The sequence below is a fragment of the Ascaphus truei genome, chromosome 6, assembly GCF_040206685.1.
Source record: "Ascaphus truei isolate aAscTru1 chromosome 6, aAscTru1.hap1, whole genome shotgun sequence".
Lineage (NCBI taxonomy): Eukaryota > Metazoa > Chordata > Amphibia > Anura > Ascaphidae > Ascaphus > Ascaphus truei.
The window spans coordinates 34,971,044-34,990,205 of record NC_134488.1 but is presented as its reverse complement, the minus strand read 5'-3'; the positions used below and the strand labels follow the sequence as shown (position 1 = coordinate 34,990,205).

The following is a 19,162-nucleotide window of genomic DNA, read 5'->3' as shown; positions in this document are numbered from 1 at the left end:
CTCTCCTCTGTGCCAGGCGGAGAGAGGAGAGGCTCCTCTCTCTCCTCTGTGCCAGGCGGAGAGAGGAGAGGCTCCTCTCTCTCCTCTGTGCCAGGCTGAGAGAGGAGAGGCGGATCACTGCCTCTGTGCCAGGCTGAGAGAGGAGAGGCAGATCACTGCCTCTGTGCCAGGCTGAGAGAGGAGAGGCAGATTGCTGCCTCTGTGCCAGGCTGAGAGAGGAGAGGCAGATCGCAGCCTCTGTGCCAGGCTGAGAGAGGAGAGGCAGATCGCAGCCTCTGTGCCAGGCTGAGAGAGGAGAGGCAGATCGCAGCCTCTGTGCCAGGCTGAGAGAGGGGAGGCAGATCGCAGCCTCTGTGCCAGGCTGAGAGAGGAGAGGCAGATCGCAGCCTCTGTGCCAGGCTGAGAGAGGAGAGGCAGATCGCAGCCTCTGTGCCAGGCTGAGAGAGGAGAGACAGATCGTAGCCTCTGTGCCAGGCTGAGAGAGGAGAGGCAGATCGCAGCCTCTGTGCCAGGCTGAGAGAGGAGAGGCAGATCGCAGCCTCTGTGCCAGGCTGAGAGAGGAGAGACAGATCGCAGCCTCTGTGCCAGGCTGAGAGAGGAGAGGCGGATTGCAGCCTCTGTGTCAGGCTGAGAGAGGAGAGGCGGATTGCAGCCTCTGTGTCAGGCTGAGAGAGGAGAGGCGGATTGCAGCCTCTGTGCCAGGCTAAGAGAGGAGAGGCGGATCGTGGCCTCTGTACCAGGCTGAGAGAGAGAGGAGAGGCGGATCGCAGCCTCTGTGCCAGGTTGAAAGAGGAGAGGCGGATCGCAGCCTCTGTGCCAGGCTGAGAGAGGAGAGGCAGATCATGGCCTCTGTACCGGGCTGAGGGAGAGAGGAAAGGCAGATTGCTGCCTCTGTGCCAGGCTGAGAGAGGAGAGGCGGATCGCAGCCTCTGTGCCAGGCTGAGAGAGGAGAGGCAGATCGCTGCCTCTGTGTCAGGCTGAGAGAGAAGAGGCGGATCACAGCCTCTGTGTCAGGCTAAGAGAGGAGAGGCGGATCTCTGCCTATGTGCCGGGCTGAGAGAAGAGAGGCAGATCGCTGCCTCTGTGTCAGGCTGAGAGAGGAGAGGCGGATCACAGCCTCTGTGTCAGGCTAAGAGAGGAGAGGCAGATCGTGGCCTCTGCACTGGGCTGAAAGAAAGAGGAGAGGCGGATCGCAGCCTCTGTGCCAGGCTGAGAGAGGAGAGGCAGATCGCTGCCTCTGTGCCAGGCTGAGAGAGGAGAGGCGGATCGCAGCCTCTGTGCCAGGCTGAGAGAGGAGAGGCAGATCGCTGCCTCTGTGCCAGGCTGAGAGAGGAGAGGCAGATCGCTGCCTCTGTGCCGGTCTGAGAGAGGAGAGGCGGATTGCAGCCTCTGTGTCAGGCTGAGAGAGGAGAGGCAGATCATGGCCTCTACGTTCTCAGGCTGAGAGAGGAGAGGCGGATCGCAGCCTCTGTGTCAGGCTGAGAGAGGAGAGGCCGATCGCTGCCTCTGTGTCAGGCTGAGAGAGGAGAGGCGGATCGCAGCCTCTGTGTCAGGCTGAGAGAGGAGAGGCGGATCGCAGCCTCTGTGTCAGGCTGAGAGAGGAGAGGCGGATCGCTGGCTCTGTGTCAGGCTGAGAGAGGAGAGGCGGATCGCGGCCTCTGTGTCAGGCTGAGAGAGGAGAGGCGGATCGTGGCCTCTGTGTCAGGCTGAGAGAGGAGAGGCGGATCGTGGCCTCTACGTTCTCAGGCTGTGCCGGACGTGCCAACAGAGTTTCCTCCCGGGAGCTGCTGCACAGTTGTCAGAGGTTTGCGGCACAGTGGTAGAGGAACACTGTAATTGTGCTTGTGTGTATGTGTCTGCAGGTATATACGTGTTTAACAGCGTGTGTTGCTCCTCTCTCAGCACTAGTGGGCAGTGTGTAGAATATGCGCTGTCTGGTTTTACTGCCTGCTTGATCGTTTAAAATGTTTTACTAGCTATAGAAGTGTAGGCTCATAAACACAATAACACATATCACAGTATACACCACATATGCTTATTTTGAGGACCCGGTATATAACAGACGAAAATTGCAGTGAATAGGGCTTCTTCTTATAAACTGTTTGAGTGACGGCCATGTATGTATGTATCATTTTATTAATATAGTGCCAACCATGACTGCAGCGCAGTACAACATTACAATACAAAGTAAATACATTACAAACAATATTAATAAGTGCAAGAGGTAAATTACAACATAAGACTAATGGCGACCCTTCCCCCAAAGAAGGTAAATTTTCGACTGGGCTTTTAATGTTCAAAGTGAAGACGCTTGACGAAAATTGAGTGGAAGCGCGTTCCACGGGTAGGGCGAGGGAGACACGGGAGACGGCTGTAGGGGTAAAAGGTGCAAAGATGAAACAACCTTGAGTCGAACTTAAGAGATGTGTCGGGGTGTAACAAGCGAGGTGGGATATATGGAAATGCAGAGGAAGGACCATGTTTAAAACCCCATGTAAGACACTTATTAAAGCTTTAAAGCGATGCAAATCATTAGTCAGAAGAACTGAAGAAAATACAGAAATGGGACAGATTTTTGATACAAAGTTATTTGCACAGAATCTCATACATCAAATATTATAAGTGACTCTAAGCTCTCTCTAAACTAGGACCTCTAACAGGTGACTGGAAACTATTGTGTGATTGACACAATGAGACAAATATTTGTATTTGTAGCACTTCCCAAATTGCAATGTGACAGGGGGAAACAGGTAAAAAAAACAGCTGAGCACACGGACATCAAGAGACACAGGGTGATAATGCGGCACTTAAGGCACATGTCCTTTGCCACACAGCGCCCTGTGACTGTCTTCAGGAGCCTGAGGAATCTGTCCAAGGAGTGGGCACGGATGAATCCTTGCACATGCTCTTCAGTTGCCAAGAAAATTCAGTTTCAGTCCCTATCTTTCTAACTGGAATCTGCTTTCCTAGTATTGGCTACTTAACACTAGTGGGGTATCGCACACAAATAGGACTAGGTGGACCCTAAACCATTGCACAGCCTGTTTCTGGCATTACCAGCCTTTGCGTGTTTTTTAGGTTTACATCCTTAACACCTAAAAAGGAGGTCACCCCACTGCTTCCTCTCCTGCCGCATCTCACATGTTCCCGCAGGACACTGACTACCTTCTCAAAGCACAGGTTACATGCAGCAACCTCAGTACCATATCGTATATTTTTGGGGATGTCAGAGAAATATTTAGCTGGACTTGTCTGGGTGGAGTCCCTATCAAAAATATGCATCATTGATCATCTCGGAAATGTTTTCTTTAATGCACGTCACTGAGTCTCCAGCTGCCTAAGTGGCACCGATTTCTGAGAATACGGAATGTAATAATGTTATGAGGCTGCTAAGCCCTCGGGAGGACTGGTGACCCACAAATTATCACCCACAGCCAGAGACATAAATTTAGCAAAACCTGAAAAACATCTCAGCATACAAAATTCTTAAAATTACTAGTTGCAAGCAGGGCAACTTTGTGAGCCTTTAGTTGTATGATGCACAGCATGGGTTAGTTTAGTTGGGTCTACTTCTCTAGACTGTGCTGTGCCTTGGACATCCCAACGGAAAGTCCCACTGTTCCCCATCGTGAGGGGTTTTGATCTGTTGTAGTAGTACAGATGATGGGTAATTCACTAAACATATCTGATAACTTCTTAGTGACCATTTTCTATGGTGGTTGGTAATGAACACGAAGACCACCTGACTAGTGATGCCCGCCGTGTCCTCATGTTGAATTATGATTGTAGGGGTACAAGAATAAACGATACTTCACAAACGGTAACTTTCTCATGATCGTGGACTCTGAGGGAAATAATTGTCAGGGCGAAAACATGTTACTGAGATGGCCTCAAGGTTTGGGGAGAAATGTGACACTTTTACCAACGTAGAAGGACAGTGTCTCCTCAGGAGGGATGTTACCTTGACGTATGCATTCCTAAAATGCACCTCAGGTGCCTCCAGGCTAATAACAATTGGGTGCAACCTGTCCAGATTTAGATATCTCAGGTGTGGCTTCTGACTCTGCCCTTACACTCTGATTGGTCACAGATTTGCTTATTCGCTTCAAGTCTTGCACAGAAAGTTCACTTGGTTAATCTCCAGCCCTTGAGGCAGAAGTGAGGACTAAAGAGTCGCATTTACATCAGAAGAGAAGCCGGTAAGGAACAAGAGATTAGGGAAGTGTCAGAGGGTGGGAATGTCACAGAAAACAGACGAGGACTGTGAATTGAGACGGGGAAGGGGGGGCTGCGGGGGATATCCCGAAAAGAGAAACAAAGTGTCAGAACAAAGAGGAGAGTTATAGGAAAAGTGAAACATATTGATGGAATTGGAGAATTATGAGTATACATGAGTATAATGTCTTCCCACAGCAGAATGTTTGAGTTTGTGCGTGATTTGCCAAGAGAGGTGGGGAGGTTAATCATTGCAGCAGAGCTTAGATGAGCATCTTGTAAGGATTCCTAAACACAGAGACTGTCCTCAACAGACAGAGCAACCCTGACCCAGAATAAAACAAGATCCAAATCTCAGAGCCCGAGTGCACCAGCTAGGAATGGAATAGATGGAATAGATGCGGATTATTTGCATTTATTCTGAGTTTCGCATTCACAGATATACATAAAGCTGAGTATTTGTCACTATCATTGTATGATTTATTAGGAGGAGAAAGCGTCCGGAGAAGAGGTAAAGATATTGCTTCTTCCTTTTCTTAATGTTGTAACTGCTGTGGAGCGGTCGCAGATAATGACGAGGTTTTCGCTGATAGTGACATCCTGCACACTGGTTCATAATGATAGTTTGTACTCTAGCATCAGGTAGGTAGTACGAGCAGTCTGAGGAACTTTAGATGGCAAACCTGCTGTGTGGTTTACACCAGCGGTGCGCAAACTGGGGGGCGCAAGATTTTCTGGGCGGGGGGTGCGGCAGTTATAGAGGTCCCTCGCTCTCCCCCCAGGCATTTAAATTAAGTGCTGGGGGACTGCGCGCAGCCTCTGTAACACACTTACCTTCCAGCGACGCGTCGTCCTGGTAATGACGCAGTGGGGTCACACGGCGTCACGCTACCATGGTGACGGGATGTCACATGACCCCGCGCGTCATTTGACGCCGGGGTCGAGCAGGGGTGGGGGGCACGAGGTGCCTAGGAGAGCAGGCAGGGGTGCGCACGGGGAAAAGTTTGTGCACCCCTGGTATAGAATGTCAACGGACAATATACTGGTGCAGCCTGTAATAATGGATAGAGAAGTCATATACTGGTGCAGCCTGTAATAACGGATAGGGAAGTCATATACTGGTGCAGCCTGTAATAACGGATAGGGAAGTCATATACTGGTGCAGCCTGTAATAACGGATAGGGAAGTCATATACTGGTGCAGCCTGTAATAACGGATAGGGAAGTCATATACTGGTGCAGCCTGTAATAACGGATAGGGAAGTCATATACTGGTGCAGCCTGTAATAACGGATAGGGAAGTCATATACTGGTGCAGCCTGTAATAACGGTTAGGGAAGTCATATACTGGTGCAGCCTGTAATAACGGATAGGGAAGTCATATACTGGTGCAGCCTGTAATAACGGATAGGGAAGTCATATACTGTGTACTCTCTGTCCCTCCGTGCATGTGCTTAATATAAATTGAGTTGAAAATAGTGTAATAACTTGTTTTGTGTATATTATTAAGGCATTTCAAATAAGGAACCACATAGCTGCTCATACTGCGGGGCAGGTACAAATGTACACCTATCCGTACAGTGCATTTAACCAATGTTCCCCATTACAGGCACAGGAAGTCCTGGTTTATATCTAATGTACGGTGACCTCCTGGCTGCAGGGTATCAGGGGCAGGATCAGACAGTCCTGGGTTTATATCTAATGTACGGTGATCTCCTGGCTGCAGGGTATCAGGGGCAGGATCAGACAGTCCTGGGTTTATATCTAATGTACGGTGATCTCCTGGCTGCGGGGTATCAGGGGCAGGATCAGACAGTCCTGGGTTTATATCTAATGTACGGTGATCTCCTGGCTGCGGGGTATCAGGGGCAGGATCAGACAGTCCTGGGTTTATATCTAATGTACGGTGACCTCCTGGCTGCGGGGTATCAGGGGCAGGATCAGACAGTCCTGGGTTTATATATAACGTACTGTAGGGTATTTTTTATTATAAAAAACAAAACAATTTTACAAACATATCAATACAAAAGCAACAAACTTAAATTAAAATATACAATTTTTACAGAATACTTACACTGTAAAGAGAAAATATTTACACACATCAGAACAGCCGCCTATCTTCTCTCCCAGGACGTTATATCCCACCTGTCTCTCTCCCCCTCTGCTTTATTTGCTTCATCTGTTCTACAACCTGTTCAACTGCACAGATTACAGGCACGAGAACCCGCTCTGTGGAGAGAAGACTGCGGGTGATCCACACAGGGCCGCCAACAGAAATCATGGGGCCCAGGACAAATGAAAGGAGCAGCCCGCCCCCCCCGAACCCATAGCGCACCTACCGCGAAACAAAAATGTTAGCGCCCAACTTTTACTTAACTGTTTTCTTCTTATTGTAATACGGAAAAAAAACATTACAATGCAATCTGTTTATTTTAATATTTTTTAACAAAAGACAAAGATACCCAATGCTACGTTCAATGTGACAAAAGGCCTGGGGGGGGGGGGTTCAGTATGGGCCTGGGGGGGGGGATTCAGTATGGGCCTGGGGGGGTGGATTCAGTATGGGCCTGGGGGGGGGGGATTCAGTATGGGCCTGGGGAGAGACACTCCAGGAGCAGGTGCTCCATCGTCTCTAAGACATCAACATAGGAATCTCTGGGGCAGTTCCTGTCCTCAATGTTTTTATATTTAAGGTTTGCCCTTACATACAAAACGCTCATGGAAGGTCAACCTAAAAGGGACTCTTGGGTCTAACAGATTTTGCAAGGCTTCTTTCTGGTAATCTACACCACAATGTTGCAGATCGAATGTCTGGACACATACCCTACTCAATGCCACCCAGTAGAGTTTTTTTCCCGGGTATAGAAGTAACTTCTGATACTGTGACCTTACACTTATTTAAAAACTTGTAGGTGATCACCATGTATTCTGGCATGTATTCGCCTCTCACTATAATTCTTTTGACATTCCTTCCATTTAGCCAGTCATTCAGGGGAGATACCCACTTCCTAAAAACAAAACAAAAAAGGCTATACAAAGTGATTGTAACTTCCGGAGGAGAAGGAAATACAAAAAAACTTAAATAGACAAAAATAGGAAATCAGAGAAGCCTTAATCATTTCTACTTCTTCCACCGTTCTACCTTCACTTTACAGATGTTTCATTTCTCCTTCCAGTTGTGAACGCCGGAATTCTCTTTACCAAAATAAATCCCTAAAACTTCAAAAGAGGTATTTTCTATCTGAATAGCCTCCGGCAGACTAAAAGGGGTTTGCTCGTTTCCTAACCAACAGGCCGCAGACTTATCCTGATTCACCAGGGAGTTGGAAACATTTTAATATATTTATTTATTTCCAGGCTTATATCCTCAAATGAGCTTTTTGAGGCAACATAAATACAAACGTCGTACAACAAAAAATACAATGGATGGCGCTCAAACACTCCCTTATAACCAGTGATATAAGTATAAGTGAAACAGCAACTTCAAAATATATTATAAAGTGATAAAAAGTGCAAGCATAATAAGTCTACATCACCAAATATAGTGTAATGTTGTGAGAATAAAGTAAGGGGCAACAACCTCCACTCAACCCATTGAACCAGTCTTTTCTAAGGTCTTGACAAGCGAATTTCGTCACTTTCACAAACATCCAGGCCACAGCCACTGGGTTTCCCAGATTCACCTGCCCCAGCACCACCACACACTGCTGGGTCTGAGGCCACGCTGAGCCCCTAGTGGGAGCTCAAACACACACAGCCTCTCCCTGCAAGGGTGACCTCCTGACTGCAGAGTATGAGGGACAGGCTCAGGCAGTCCTGGGTGTATATGTAGTGAGGTGTGATGTGATTATGAGACTTTCTGAAAATTCTTTTGCATTGCTGATTATGTTGATACTTCATCAATAAATAATATGAACTGAATCATTTCTTTACAGACCGCGAGGAGAAGACATCATGGGAAACATGAAGATTCTGCTGGGGGTCGTGTTCTTGGCTCTCTGCTTTAACGAGTGTCTTTCACAAGGTGAGTGTGTAACATTGTAACATTTTACTTGTGAATGATTGCTGTATCTATCTTCCTGTATATCAGACTTACTGCCTGCGCTCAGTACTAACAGATATTTATATTAGTATGACCTTTGTGTAAAACATATTATTACATTCTCATGCAAAGTAAAATTATTTATCTAGGCAGCCCCTTCACTTGGGCTCACCTGATGGTAACCCAACCCCTGATCTGTCTATCTCCTAAATTATTACAGTAGTGGATCATGGTTAAAATGTACAACATGAACGCGATGTACCGTATAAAGAGCAAACAACACGGTGTAGATACACTTGTAATAATACTACGACTGAGTAAACATGTTTAGAAGTAATGTGGTGTGCTTAAAACCTTTTGTTATTTTGCATTATATTGTACTATCCGGCAGTATCAGGGATAGTTATCGCAGCATTTATTCCATGCTAATTGCAGTCCCAATACCCTGCTCCATCTATATACACTAACAGTCTCTCTCACTGTCATTCTCTCTCCTTCACCTCCTCCGTCATTCTCTCTCCCCCTCCCTGTCATTCTCTCTCCTTCACCTCCTCCCTGTCATTCTCTCTCCTTCTCCTCCTCCGTCATTCTCTCTCCTTCACCTCCTCCATCATTCTCTCTCACCCTCACCCCCTCCCTCTCATTCTCTCTCACTGTCATTCTCTCTCCTTCACCTCCTCCATCATTCTCTCTCACCCTCGCCCCTCGCCCCATCCCTCATTCTCTCTTCTTCACCCCCTCCCTCTCATTCTCTCCCACCCTCACCCCCTCCCTCTTATTCTCTCTCACTGTAATTCTCTCTCCTTCACCTCCTTCCTGTCATTCTCTCACCCTCACCCCCTCCTTGTCATTCTCTCACCCTCATCCCCTCCGTCATTCTCTCACCCTCACCACCTCCGTCATTCTCTCTCACCCTCACCCCCTCCCTGTTATTCTCTCTCACCCTCATCCCCTCCCTGTCATTCTCTCTCACCCTCACCCTCTCCCTGTCATTCTCTCACCCTCACCCCTCCCTGTCATCCTCTCACCCTCACCCCCTCCCTGTCATTCTCTCACCCTCACCCCTCCCTGTCATTCTCTCACCCTCACCCCCTCCCTGTCATTCTCTCTCACCCTCACCCCCTCCGTCATTCTCTCTCACCCTCACCCCTCCCTGTCATTCTCTCACCCTCACCCCCTCCCTGTCATTCTCTCTCACTATCATTCTCTCTCACCCTCACCCCATCCCTCTTATTCTCTCTCCTTCACCTCCTTCCTGTCATTCTCTCACACTCACACCCTCCTTGTCATTCTCTCACCCTCACCCCTCCCTGTCATCCTCTCACCCTCACCCCCTCCCTGTCATTCTCTCACCCTCACCCCTCCCTGTCATTCTCTCACCCTCACCCCCTCCCTGTCATTCTCTCTCACCCTCACCCCCTCCGTCATTCTCTCTCACCCTCACCCCCTCCCTGTCATTCTCTCTCACCCTCACCCCCTCCCTGTCATTCTCTCTCACCCTCACCCCCTCCCTGTCATTCTCTCACCCTCATCCCCTCCCTTTCATTCTCTCTCACCCTCACCCCCTCCGTCATTCTCTCTCACCCTCACCCCCTCCCCGTCATTCTCTCTCACCCTCACCCCCTCCCTGTCATTCTCTCTCACCCTCACCCCCTCCCTGTCATTCTCTCACCCTCACCCCCTCCCTTTCATTCTCTCTCACCCTCACCCCCTCCCTTTCATTCTCTCTCACCCTCACCCCCTCCCTTTCATTCTCTCTCACCCTCACCCCCTCCCTATCATTCTCTCACCACCTTCCTGTCATTCTCTCACTCTCACCCCCTCCCTGTCATCCTCTCACCCTCACCCCTCCCTGTCATTCTCTCACCCTCACCCCCTCCCTGTCATTCTCTCACCCTTACCCCCTCCCTGTCATTCTCTCTCACCCTCACCCCCTCCCTGTCATTCTCTCACCCTCTCCTTGTCATTCTCTCACCCTCACACCCTCCCTGTCATTCTCTCTCACCCTCACCCCCTCCGTCATTCTCTCTCACCCTCACCCCCTCCCTGTCATTCTCTCTCACCCCCACCCCCTCCCTGTCATTCTCTCTCACCCTCACCCCCTCCCTGTCATTCTCTCACCCTCTCCCTATCATTCTCTCACCCTCACCCCCTCCCTGTCATTCTCTCACCCTCACCCCCTCCCTGTCATTCTCTCACCCTCACCCCTCCCTATCATTCTCTCACCCTCACCCCCTCCTTGTCATTCTCTCACCCTCACCCCCTCCCTGTCATTCTCTCACCCTCACCCCCTCCTTGTCATTCTCTCACCCTCACCCCCTCCCTGTCATTCTCTCACCCTCACCCCATCCCTGCCATTCTCTCACCATCACCCCCTCCCTGTCATTCTCTCACCCTCACCCCCTCCGTCATTCTCTCACCTTCACCCCCTCCCTGTCATTCTCTCACCCTCACCCCCTCCCTGTCATTCTCTCACCCTCACCCCGCCCTGTCATTCTCTCTCACCCTCACCCCCTCTCTGTCATTCTCTCACCCTCACCCCCTCCGTGTCATTCTCTCTCACCCTCACCCCCTCCCTGTCATTCTCTCACCCTCACCCCCTCCCTGTCATTCTCTCACCCCTACCTGTCATTCTGTCTCACCCTCACCCCTACCTGTCATTCTCTCATCCTCACCCCTACCTGTCATTCTCTCACCCTCACCCCTACCTGTCATTCTCTCTCCCTCACCCCCTACCTGTCATTCTGTCTCACCCCTACCTGTCATTCTCTCACCCTCATCCCTACCTGTCATTCTTTCACCATTACCCCTACCTGTCATTCTCTCACCCTCACCCCTACCTGTCATTCACTCACCCTCACCCCCTACCTGTTATTATCTCTCCCCTCCATCTCATTCTCTCCGTTATTCTCTCTGTCCCTCATCCTCTCCCTGTCATTCTCTCTCACTGTCATTCTCTCTCTCCTTCACCTCCTCCCTTTCATTCTCTCTCACCCACCCCTCCCTCCTTCCCTCATTTTCTCTCACCCCCCCCCCTCATTCTCCCTCACCATCTCTCTCATTCTCTCTCCCCCTCCTTGGCTATATTATGTATGTTATTATGAATTAATTTGTGGATATAGCCATAGAAGAGTTGCGCTTGCATTATTATCCTCACAATACATATACACTATATGTAAAAAAATACATCATATTTTTTCATTACTTGCTTATTTGATTATCAATATTCACTTATTTCATTCGTTCACTTAGAGCGTATTAGCGCACTGCACCTGTATTCTATGTGCTCACCAAGGAATAAGATAACATCAGCACAGCTAAGAGCGGTGATCATGTGAATCACACATTCTCTCCTATAGGGGATTAGAGAATTGAGCAGAAAGTGAAAGCAGCGTATGGTAGGGCCCAGTGTACCCCCCTAAGTCCTGAATACTGAATGCACAGCAGGCTCCCCAATGTGTTGTCATTGTATTGGGTGTATATGATCTGACCTGAGAGTAGCATAATAAAGTAAGAGCTCTATGCATGAGGATGAAACATTCTGTGAGATAACTGTGATTTGTTCCATGTCATTAATCATTGTATTTTTCTGTTTTGTTTTTCAGCCTTCTCCTCAAGTGAGTATCATTATCCCTCTGTGATTTGCTGCTAATTCCTAGCTGCTCTCTTCTTTCTGTCGTCTCTCGGGTGATTTTAGAAGTCTGTTTTCTTGTCGCTTTACTACATCTGAATCAAAATAATTCAGGCCTTTCCTAACTCTTATAAGAACGTTAATAGCCACGCTGATTTCTATCGTTGTTTTCTGGGCAGCCTTTTCTGGCTGAGCGTCTCACTGAAGGACTCTGTCATCCTGAGGTCTATCCTTCCACCCTCTCATTCTGAACCCTTGAACTGGAAATGACTTACCTGTAGAAGAAGCCTCCTGCCTGTGTTTTATTTCTAAGAAAAGGTCTCTCCTATATTCACATAACAATCGTTTCCCCAGAGTGTACATCTTAAGGTCTGTAAAGCTTCCTCTAGCATTTTAGTTTACCTTTCTGTAAACTATCCTTACCCTTTCAGTGCTGGAACCATGGCACTGCAATCATAGGATCACTGGCAACAGTGTAGTGATCAAATAGTCACTCCTCCCACCTTCTCTTCGTTTTCGATCATGATAGGAACCTCACCTAGACATGTCAACAGAAAGGCCCGACATTCACTGAACTCCGTAAGGGTCATCTCCATGCTAGTCCTTGGATTTCTCTCAGATGTGGTTTTCAGGACCTGACACAGATCTCCAGATTAGATCAGACCAACCTATCGACCTCCACATTGCCTTGTTACAAGGTCTGACCCCATATGGCTCATCAGAAATTATGCAGAGGTTTTTGCCAATATCTTTCTCTGACCCAAATTTTGGACTCTTAAAAACCATGTCCGAATCCAAATCACTATGTACCGTTTCATACACGATTGCCTTATGCAGACAATGATTTTCTTTTTCACAGTGGCCAAAACTTGCAGTGATTGTAACACAACTAACTCCAACTGTGAGCAGAGGACCGGCTATGTGGTGTGCTCTTGCAAACCTGGATTCGTAGGAAATGGGCTTAACTGTACAAGGCTAGTGTTTTGTGACAGTACCACCTGCTGCCCACAAGGATACACCTGGGACAGCATGAAAAAGATCTGCGTGGATATCAACGAGTGTTCTCCCCCTAACAATGTTCTAAACAAGTGTGTCTCTTCAGTAACCTGTACTAATAAGAACGGCATCCACCTGTGTGGTAATTCCAGGGGTCTCCCGTGTCCTACGGGTGGCACCTGCTCTTCCAGTGATGACTGCCTGAAAGTGGGAGAAACTGAAAAGTGCGCTGACCCCTGTGCAAACTACCAAGAGCTGAATGGAGCCAGCAGACTGTCCACCATCTCCTCCACCGGCAGATTCCAAACCGACCGATATAACTTTGGCTGGTTCCGTTACACGGGGAGCGACGGTTTAAGGATGCAGGAGGGGTGTGTTGGCCCCTTGAGATGTGGCTCCCTTGAGCCCTTCAGTCTGAATGGCAGCCACCCGAGTATTGGAGAAGGAGTGAAGATGGTGCCTCTTATAATGAACACATTAGCAGGCTGCACACCTGGAGCGTCTCTCCCCGTGAAAGCCTGTCCTGGGGGATACTACGTCTACAAGTTCTCAGGGTCCCTGAAGTCTGAAGTTTATTGCACAGGTGAGTCTCAGGCATGATAAAGCTTCAGTTGCCATCTATTAGGCTAGACAAGGAGATTTCAGCCTGTATACAGTGAATCCCTGAGTTTTCATAAGAGGGTAACAGGGGCTCTCTGAAAACAGATATGGTGATGGATGACAATTTATTTTTCAAGGCCCACTAATTCTGTTTTGCCATATTTTGTAATGTAGTCATTCGCAAAGCCTGTTTTATTTTTTAATATTAAAATGACACATACCAGTAAGATAGAAAGATGTTAATTTATTTGCAATATATTTGCCACAGCAATAGTATTATTTACGTACATAGGTTAAAAGAGTTGAGGTACCTCCATGTCACCGTAGGTTTTTAAAGGATTCTGGACTCTGGTGAAGGGTTCTACAGTCTACCACTGGTCGAGTCCTTAACACCAGAGGAGGCAAAGCCCAGCCCTCAGATACACTGCTCCAGCAGCTTTGTGTAACATCACTTTCACAGCTGTGACTGTGGATGATGATGACACAATGATCTGCTACAGTATCACCACACCAGTGATGTTACCTTATTCTCTGCCCACTCTTTGATAGGCCACTTCACTCTGTTTTCTGATTTTTGTAAATACTGGGGTTCGTGTGAACGCATCTAGGGGCTTCTTATCGCAGGGAAGGTGATGAGTAATTTTATAACTAATGAAAATGTCTGTCTTGTTTTGTAGAATCATCAATGACAACTACACCAACCACAGCAACTACACCAACCACCACACCTACTAAACCAACCACAACTACACCAACCACCACATCTACTAAACCAACCACAACTACACCAACCACCACACTTACTAAACCAACCACAACTACACCAACCACCACACCTACTAAACCAACCACAACTACACCAACATCCACACCTACTAAACTCACCACAACTACACCAACCACCACACCTACTACAACAACCACAACTACACCAACCACCACACCTACTAAACCCACCACAACTACACCAACCACCACACCTACTACAACAACCACAACTACAACAACCACCACATCTACTAAACCAACCACAACTACACCAACCACAACTACACCAACCACCACACCTACTAAACCAACCACAACTACACCAACCACCACACCTGCTAAACCAACCACAACTACACCAACCACCACACCTACTACAACTACACCAACCACAACACCTACTACACCAACCACAACTCCATCAACCAACAGATTGACTACACCAACCACAACACCTACTACACCAACCTCAACTACACCAACCACCAGACCGACTACACCAACCCCCACTCCTACTAAAGCAACCACAACTACCCCAACCACCAGACCTACTACACCACCCACAACTACACCAACTACTAAACCACCCACAACTACACAAACCACCACCCCAACCCTGCCCACTATTACCACTCCTTCACCGAGCAGCACAAATACACCATGTACTAACATAACCTTATCAACCATAATACCAGCATCACATCCCTATCCCGAAGAGAACATTACGGTCACCTTGGTCCAGAGCAGAACTATACTGACTGTCAGAATCTTTACCCAAATGATCGATAGCAAAGAGGTGAAAATTCTGGAGATCAACGAGACAACCATTGTCACCATTGAGATGAAGACCATCACCAACAGCACCATCCATATCAGAACCACAACGTCCATCTCCCCCGCAACCATCCAAATCAGGGTGGGAGCTGGTGAGCCTGAATCGTTCACTAACCGACCAAACACAACGGTCTCCAGCAATGAAACCACAGCCGCTAACACAAACCAGTTCCAGCCCGACAGTTTCTGCAGCAAACCAGCCCAGACCAAAACCATTACTGAGACCTCCTCAGCTGCCGGAAACAGTTGCTCCAGCATCACTTCAGCTACTTCCACCACCACCACCATTACCACCACCGAAGAGGTCATTGTGCTGGGTCCTGAGGGATTCTCCACTAGCTGCGCCCACCATTAATTCTGTCCTTCCTTACTTTCCAATTTCTTAATATATGTCACAGGTGGGACTATAGGGAGTGTTCTTCTATGCAAATGAGAATATTTGCAGCTTGCGTTTCCTTTTATATCAAGAAAGATGTTCACAGATGTTTTTGTAAATGAGATTTCAAGGTCATATTGACCAAGCAGTGCTAAATGTCTACGCACCTCACAGTCCATTAAATTGGTCATGAAGTGACTTTTTGTTTGAATGCTCATGTACAACAATATTAATATATAAAAAGGTCTCACAACCTGTAAAGAATATATCCTTGAACATATCCACAGAATAACAACTATAATATAACCATATACATTAGGATGAATTAGGATAAATTAGAATGTAACTAACAAAGGTTGAACTCCATGAACACATGACTTCTTACAATTTAATCTACTATGTAACTGAAATAAGAGAGCATATCCACGGAACAGCAGAACAGATCTATGAAATAGGAAAATGGTTCTCTCTCAGCCAAAACAAAGAGTCTCATCTTATTAGTATGTCACGTCTAATACTATGGAGGTGGTACAGTATTAGGACAGATTACTAGATATTACGTCATCAGCTCCTTGCTTGTCTCATGCTTTTATCAATATATTGTAGACTGTGTTTTGGGTACGTGTGGGATGATTTAAGGATTCGTGGGTGGGTAGTGGGTACTTTTTGCGTGTACTAAATTAACTAAATTAATTAATTAATTAAATTAATAAACTAAATGTGATTTTGTGGAATGACTTGTAATTACTGTTATTTGTACCTGACTTCTCCTGCTCTGTGACTCCATGTTAACAATGTTACTGGGTGTTAATATCTAAATAAAGGGTCACTTCCTGGACATGTGTGATATTAATCAGTAGAGCAGTAAGGACCTGTGACATGATCCTAGCAGTTAAAAGACTTTAACAAACATATTATACTCCGCCTAATTAAACAATTAATGGAAACTCTTATTAGGCATTCAGAATTGTCTCAGGAGATGAATATGGGAACAGATGTTGAACCCTATACCTCACAATCCCAGAGTACAATGACAAGTCAATCACTGTGTGTTACTAAAAATCCATTGATAGCTAATATGTATATATAATTTGTATGTGTGACCCCCAAGTAGGTGTTAATTGCCCATCCCTATAGACAAACCGTGCATTCAATTTTGCCATGGAGGAAATAGCCAAATGAAATACATGAAAGGCAAGCAACAATCAATTATTGAAGCCTGTCACGAGAGACCAAGCTTATTAACACTTTACCATCTGGATCCTTTGATTGAATAAAGCATGAAATAAAATAAATTGTATTTATTTACATAAAGAACACACACAGGTTGAATTACAAAAATATCATGAATAAACACTTACGGGAACTGGGCAAAACGAAATAAACTGCTTCTAGAACGAAAGTCCGTGAAATATAGTCCTTAGGTATCAATTCCCAGGAGCGGGGTTGATACATAGCAAAAGACACGAAACAGTCTTTTTGGCTAGGGGCACAGCTTGCGGTCCCTGTATCTCCGCCAAACAAAATCTTTTCGTTCTGCCCTTGCAGAATTCGTTTACAAGTCCCTAGATCTTACGAAATCTAGAGAGGGGTACAAATCCTTGGTTACGATGAAAAACGTCTTTTGTACCGCACGCTATCCTTTCAGATGTAATACGAAAAACACTCACCTGACAATGTGCACAGGCTTATAATACCCTCTCAAGCCTATCTGTGCAATAGGCAACCAATCTTTGGCGTGGGAAGCAATCTCCCACCTATCGTAAGGTTGCCAACAGTTCCTGCAGCCAGACAAAGGGCGTCACGGCAGGCTAAGGGTCATGCGCTAACTTCTCACTTGACCCGCTTAGCATACCTGGCCAAACCCCCTCGCCCGGTGACAGAATGTCTACCCCCCTTCAGGATACCTCACCATTTGCTAGGCAAACTGTTTTAATCCATTTATCAGCACTTCACACTTGGACCGGGTCGGCATCTACTGAAGCCCCGGACCTCTGCAGACAACCTGGAGACATCTCCACAGGGTGTCTCAGAACTCTGGACCTGCAGTTATGCATGAGTCACTCTGGGATAGCTGATCATAAATTAGCATGGTGAATCTTTAATATATCCACTGTCCTTCCTGACTGCCCTGTACATTTCCCAACTCACATAACTTTTAATATATCCAAACCAGGGCTATGCCCGTGTATGCATTTATACACATGCTAGAAACAATCAAATCATATCAGTCTAAATGATTCCTTTCTAGCCTTCTGCATACAAAAAATTAGAAAGCTACGACCTTCCTAACCAAAGTTATACACTTAATTGTGTGAGGGCTTTGATGTGGTGTGTGGTTTAAGCATTTCCCCGTCTGCGGTCGGGAACTCAATATAGCAATCCCGGTTCAGATCGATAAATGCAGATGCACTTATCCAATTGACCTTAATTGGTTGAGCTAACCACAGCCGACAGTGTTACAATTCGGAACCACTTTCTAACCACAAGTCAATTATCCACTTGACTTTGTGGTTATGGCTTTTCCCCTGCTTGACTTGTGGTTAGGCAGTGAGACAGCGTTGTAAATTCCGCTGCTCACCGTTAACCACAAGAGTACTTAGTCAATTAACCCCTTAAAACTGTGTTAGGAGGCCCTTATGCTTCACGGCACAGTTCAGACATGTTATAATACATTTTCAGGACTGCAGAACTGACACTTCAAATGTACTTTTTAGGACTCATGGGGCCCCAGACGGGCACATTGCCTTTATTTGGTGGCCTGGGGACCCCTTCACCATCACAGAGCCCCCTTGATATACAGGTTCATTGGCTATGGAGCAGACTTTCCTCATACATTATATAGTATATACTCATACTCACATTAAAGGGAGACACCCTTAAATATCTAGGACCACAGAATGGAACATTACGTGACAGTATTTGCTATAACACACTCACACCTGCTAGTAATACAGCTGCACACTCTGTGGAAATGGCTGTTACCCCCCCCCCCCCCCATTTGAATGTATCTGTCAGGACAGGTACTGCTTGCTCGCTCCTGTCTGAACTTTTAAATAAAGGGATTTAAGAAACAATGCATCATTCCCTCCCCCTCCAAAACCTCGGAGAGAGGAGAGGGCGAGGAGGGAGCAAAGGTCAGTGCCTCCTGCCCTGTGAAAACAGGAACCACAGAGGGGACCAGGGAAGTGACTGCATGTAGAAATCTCTGGTTGCATATATGTGTATGTATGTGAATGACTGTGCATACTGTATGTGTTGTTCTGTGAGTGACAGTGTGTGTCCAGTCTCTCCCCTGTTGTTGCCCTTTGTCTATCCTCCTGTCGCCCTCTCTCCCTCGCTCCAATACCATTTTGTTTTATCCTCATCACGCACTCTGTCCCCAAAACATCTATCTATCTATCTATCTATCTATCTATCTATCTATCTATCTATCTATCTATCTATCTATCTATCTATCACGTTACATTACATCACATAACGTATATACGTTGCATTTGTGTTTAAGTTGTCTAGAAATAAGGAATAAAGTTTGTGGGAAAATGACAATTGTCTCATCGATTATGAGAGCAATATCTGCAGCCCAGAGAAATTGCAAGAGATTGATAAGAATAAGAATACAGCTCAAAGAAGCAAAGGCTGCAAAAAGGAGGAACTACTCAGCACTATCCTCTACAAAGACTTCGGTTTGAAGCGAGAAT

General features: G+C 46.7%; 1 protein-coding gene across 2 annotated transcripts; it reads left to right on the top strand.

Annotated features, from left to right (window-relative positions):
* The first annotated feature begins 12,712 nt into the window (after window positions 1-12,712).
* On the top strand, window positions 12,713-16,299 carry LOC142496891 (uncharacterized). Of its 2 annotated transcripts, XM_075603964.1 has the most exons (3): window positions 12,713-13,466; window positions 14,161-14,499; window positions 14,587-16,299. In XM_075603964.1, the coding sequence occupies exons 1-3, from the start codon at window positions 12,719-12,721 to the stop codon at window positions 15,438-15,440; spliced, it is 1,941 nt and encodes a 646-aa protein (XP_075460079.1). In that variant the 5' UTR covers window positions 12,713-12,718; the 3' UTR covers window positions 15,441-16,299. The 2 variants fall into 2 exon arrangements, with proteins under 2 accessions (XP_075460079.1, XP_075460078.1); XM_075603963.1 differs by having other exon boundaries at window positions 14,161-16,299.
* The last annotated feature ends 2,863 nt before the right edge of the window (window positions 16,300-19,162 follow it).